The sequence below is a fragment of the Gavialis gangeticus genome, unplaced genomic scaffold, assembly GCF_001723915.1.
Source record: "Gavialis gangeticus isolate Ggan-Ray unplaced genomic scaffold, GavGan_comp1, whole genome shotgun sequence".
NCBI classification, from domain to species: Eukaryota; Metazoa; Chordata; order Crocodylia; family Gavialidae; genus Gavialis; species Gavialis gangeticus.
The window spans coordinates 3136392-3141425 of record NW_017729012.1 but is presented as its reverse complement, the minus strand read 5'-3'; the positions used below and the strand labels follow the sequence as shown (position 1 = coordinate 3141425).

Here is a 5034-nt window from a genome sequence, read left to right as displayed (position 1 = left end):
AGGGAGCTGTGGGTTGGGAGTGAGGGGCGATGCTGAGGAAATGGGGTCATGCTGAGATGTTTGGGAAGGCACTGCCCTAGATGAAGCCTAAAATTGAAGCTTTTTTCCTACATTTGTATTGTTTCTCACCTGTCCACACGTAACAGCTGTTGTGAGGTTTGGAGCAAGAGGTGTGTCCCCTCCTCCCCTGCCTCTTTTCAAGTGGCTCCAAATGGTTGGGTCTCCATAGCATGTACAATGTGTAATATCTAGCACAGCCTGATTTTGGTTGCGGGGGCATTCGTGTTACTTACAGGATCCATTCATTAGTTTAAGATAAAGGACACAGAATTGACTGACCAACTCCAGCTACGAGTATGCTGAGTTACCTATGTTCTAGCAGAACCATAGAACATCTTCTGTTCCGGTTCAGATTCTGCCTTCCTTCTGAAAACACCTCTGTGCTCATGGTATGTCCTTTATTTTCTTATCAAGCTTGTAAGAAAAAAAGATTTTCAAAACTGTCAACATTTGACAGTTCAGTCGTTTTTTGAAAATCAAGATGTGCTTGCTCGACTTCAGATTGTGCATCTTTGCAGACATTCATCCACAATAAAGATCCTAAATCAGAACCGTAGCTGGCAGTTTGGTTGATACAAGAGGCTGAATATGAAACAGCTTGTTCTTCTGTGGCTAGGTAGGTCCTTCATTGTTGACTGCAGTAAAAAATCATTTGTCAGTAAATGAGGTGGATACAGACTCCTGGCTAGCAGCTGTTTGCATCACCTGTGGACCTTCCCTTACTACTTATAGCCTGACTCTTTTTCCCAGTTCAGGAAACTGTGTGGTGTGTTTTTGGGGAATGAGCTTGTTTTTAGCTTTTCTGTGTATCTTCATTTCTTGATGGTTGCAGCTTGATGTTTGAGCAAGCATGGTGCCCCTCTTATCTAGTGGAGTGCTTCCCAACCAGTATGCTGCGCCACAAAAGTGTGCTGTCAGAAGTGAACAGGTGTGCTGCGCAATTTTGCCATGGCAATGGGCTACAGTAGGTATGAGGATGGGGAATGCCTTAACAGGCGTGCCACGGGAAATTTTATTAATGTAAGTGTGCCTTGGGCTGGAAAAGGTTAGGAAACGCTGACTTAGTATCTCCACACCAGTGACAGCAAGTGTTTACAGTGCTTTGAAATACTCAGCTACAGCTGAATTGATACCTGGTCTTACACCTGTAGCTGTTAGCTACCAGGTAGTGGCTTCTATCTTTTCCTCTATGGAGCTGCTGTTTATCATGTGACAACTCCAAAACAGTTTTTCATCCAAGATTTTATGCGTGTGTGTGTGTATTTGGTGCCTGAGAAAATAAAATCTTTGATAATACCTGGTGAAGCGGGATATAATGCAGGCAGGCAGTGTACATGCTTCATATAGAAGCACAGCACTGACCTACATACACTCCTGTTAGGGCCTGTTTTGGCACAATTTTCCAGTTGTCTTGATCCCTGCCAGCTTGTCTGGTGTGTGATATGGAGAAATATCTACTAGGGAGTAGGATGATGCCCTTAGAATCACTTCTAACTTGTGACTTAATGAGGATTTAAACTCAAAATTTTAAATTTTAAATAAAATATGATTAAATTAACACAAGGCATCTTATCTTGTTTCTCAAGTCCTATTCTGGCTTGGAAATAACTTTGTAATATATGCACACTGTTATAAATGCAGCTTTGTTCAGTAATCTTTTTCTCCTGCAACTGAATTGCTACGTTTGTTCTTGCAAAAGTCTGAAGATGTGACCTCCATTATATCATGAAGTGTTCTTATTTTTTGCTCTACATCTTTGAGACACAAGAGTTTAAATTCTTCTGAGTTTGAATAACAGTTTCAAGGGGATTATATGCTGGACTTCCTGTACTTGCCTTAACTAATAACGTGAAGATATGTTGTCACCGAACTGATGCAGAGTGACCTCCATAAGATTATCGTCTCTCCTCAGCCACTCAGCTCGGATCACGTCAAAGTTTTTCTTTACCAGATTTTAAGAGGTAATTTTTCTGTTTTAAGCCTGATGAACAAATATTGAACTTTGTGCTCTATTATTATTTTTTATTTCCTTCTTATTTCAAAACTTTTATCCCCAAGACTACCCAAGTCCTCACTAATGTGTGGAGTAAGATACCCTCTTGTTTAATGCTGTTTGTGAAAGAATGACAGGTGTTCAAGAACCCCTTGGTTCTGCTGCTAGACTGCTATATGTATAAAGTGCTTGGGGTGTTTGTATGTTACCTTCAGTGGTTTCTCTAATGGAAACTGATCATCTGTCCTGACAGCCCCAGGTGAACAGGACCCGGGACTGTCCCTAAACAGCTCTGAGTCTCCAAGTGGCATTTACTTATGGCACAATTGTGGTCTGATCCCCGATGCCACAATTATGCTTCCTGGCATGGCCCTCTGACATGTCAGTAGGTGCAATTGTTGGGATTGGGGATTGGGCCACATTGCGTCATTAAATGAACCTGCGCTAGGGATTTAAATTGCTTAAAAAAGGAAAAGTGGCACTACTCAGTCCTGTTGTACTATTGAAGAGATTTGCCCTTTGGAGGGGCAGGTGGTTTTTGTGCTTCTTCTGTGAGTGTCTTTAGATTAGGTGTAAACCTTTTTATTTCCACCAGCATGGAGTCTCTTCAGTACTTACATTTGTATTTCATCTGCCCAGTCACTTGGCCTTTAACCTCCACATATCCCCTTGCTACCATGTGGGTAGTTTATTTGCCCCAGATAATCCTCAGAGAGGTGGGTACACTTTTTCATGGGCCAGACTGTCTACTGCTGTAGTTCCTATATCTAGACAATTTCATGCTGGCATAATCCTTCACTGATGGTTTAATGAGACACTTACTGTATGTTTTTATTTTTCTTGAAAACAAACCAAGATCTTTGCTGCAGGGCCCAAAAAACTCAAGAGAAGCAACTTTAGGGACTTTCCAAGAGGAAGAGTATATCCTCTTCCCTCCCAGCCCACTGAGAGTTGGAAAGGCCGTTAATGACCATGCCCAAATGTTGTATGTTGCCTTGTTCTTGTCCTGAATCTTCTGCATTAATAACCGAGAAGACCGAACAATGAACCATCATTTGGATCTTTATTTTATATATTCCCAATATCAGTATCTGTCCACTGGCTTGTAAGTTTATAGTCTAAAAGAAAATAATGTGCATCTCTATGAGCTACAAAATAAATTGAACTCAGACCTGCTTTACATGTTGCATTGCCTCTGGCTATTAACATCTTGAACACAACTCTTAATTTTCTTAAACCTGAATTTCATCCTTGTAGAAGTTATTTATATGCAATTGAGAAAAAAGCAGTATCTAATAGAATGCCACAAAACACATTTGCATAATCAGGGAGCAAAATATTTAGAGAATAGTGATTAGATAATTGTTGTCTGTCCTGTATCCTGCCAAGACGTTGCAGTGATCCAGTACTGGTGAGATGAAAACATTAGTGCCACTGGCAGCATCTAAAGGTGAGCAGATGTGCATGTCTTTGTAGACTGGATTTATGAAGTCCTCCAAGAAAACATGCCCTTAGCTTCAGGTTTTAGGAGCGAATATATTTTACTTTTAACTTTGTTTAATATTTCAGGTCTGAAATATCTACATTCTGCTGGCATTTTACATCGAGACATTAAACCAGGGAACCTACTTGTGAACAGCAACTGTGTTCTTAAGGTGGTACTTACATTTATTTAAAACTTGCACATAGTTTGTTCTGTAGAGCAGAGGTCATGGTCAAGATTGTTTCTTTGTCTAAAAGAAAGATTGGTTCCTTTCCTCATTAAGGTATTTCAGCAGAAAAACCACCTCCTATCTTTCCAAAAAATTTAAAATCTTAAACAAGATTCCCCCCCCCAATTATCTTTAAAAAGAGCTGCTCCGTGCTTCAGTTTTGAAAGCAATGCAAAGTGGGTGCTAGAGACCCTCCCATTAACAACACATTTTTATACTAATGAGCATTTGGATGAGTTTAACATGTCATCCTGCAGTCTTTAAACTAAGCTTTGTTTGCATTTTTTTTTTTTTAATTTCTGTCTTTAGGAGTCTAATTTTAGAAATCTTGGCCAATAATTTTTTCTTTTTTCTGGGAGGGACATGAAATCAACAGAAGGCCACTGTAGTGAGAGGAAAGGCCAAATCTCGCTGCTAACATCTTTGAGCAGCACCATCATAAAAGGAAATGTCAATTGGAATGAATCATTTTGAGCCTAGCAGGTTGTCAGTATTTTATTTATTTATTTATTTTAAGGGCAAAATGTTTTAGGAAGTTGTAATAGTTTAGCTTAATAGTATGATACTGACTGAGAAATTGCATTGTCATTTTAAATAACATTCAAATAATTGTAGAAATTGTAGAGGCTTAATATTTTTTGGGACTAAAGCATGCTTGCTTCCCCAAACCTTTTTTTTAAATAAAATCTGCAGCCATTCAGTTGCAGGAATATAGGGTTTGTTTGTTTTTTAAAGATATAATACTAGTTTGGGCTTTTATATTTCGTTACCAAAGGAATACCTATGTGAAGTGCATTAAATGTTTTGGTTATTTTATTTTTTTTGTTTACCTTCTCAATTTAGATTTGTGATTTTGGATTGGCCAGGGTGGAAGAATTAGATGAATCTCGCCACATGACTCAGGAAGTTGTCACTCAGTATTATCGAGCTCCAGAAATCCTGATGGGCAGCCGTCACTACAGCAATGCTATTGACATCTGGTCTGTAGGCTGCATTTTTGCAGAACTACTTGGACGAAGAATACTGTTTCAGGCACAGAGTCCAATTCAGCAGGTATAACTAATTTCTCATTTTAAAAGTCTTCAGGATAATACACTGTATACTTTTTTTGAAATTTAAGTTACATCTGTGTAACGCTGCGTGAATTAAAAGTACTAATCCTAAATGGGAAATGTTTTTTGTCCTTGTACAGTTTAAGCACATGCCCTTTTCATGCAGCTCTCAAGGTTTTAATGTTTAAAATGATATTCTAAAATAATCTATAACAAT

The 5034-nt window shown here is 38.9% G+C and overlaps 1 protein-coding gene across 2 annotated transcripts in view; it reads left to right on the top strand.

Moving 5' to 3' along the window:
- The window catches only part of NLK (nemo like kinase), a 146966-nt gene that overhangs the window by 110770 nt on the left and 31162 nt on the right, over positions 1–5034 (top strand). For both annotated transcript variants that reach the window (XM_019511041.1, XM_019511042.1), the window contains exons 4-6: positions 1915–2021; positions 3623–3708; positions 4609–4818. In XM_019511041.1, coding sequence (XP_019366586.1) covers positions 1915–2021; positions 3623–3708; positions 4609–4818 — 403 coding nt within the window. The remainder of the gene's footprint in view (positions 1–1914; positions 2022–3622; positions 3709–4608; positions 4819–5034) is intronic.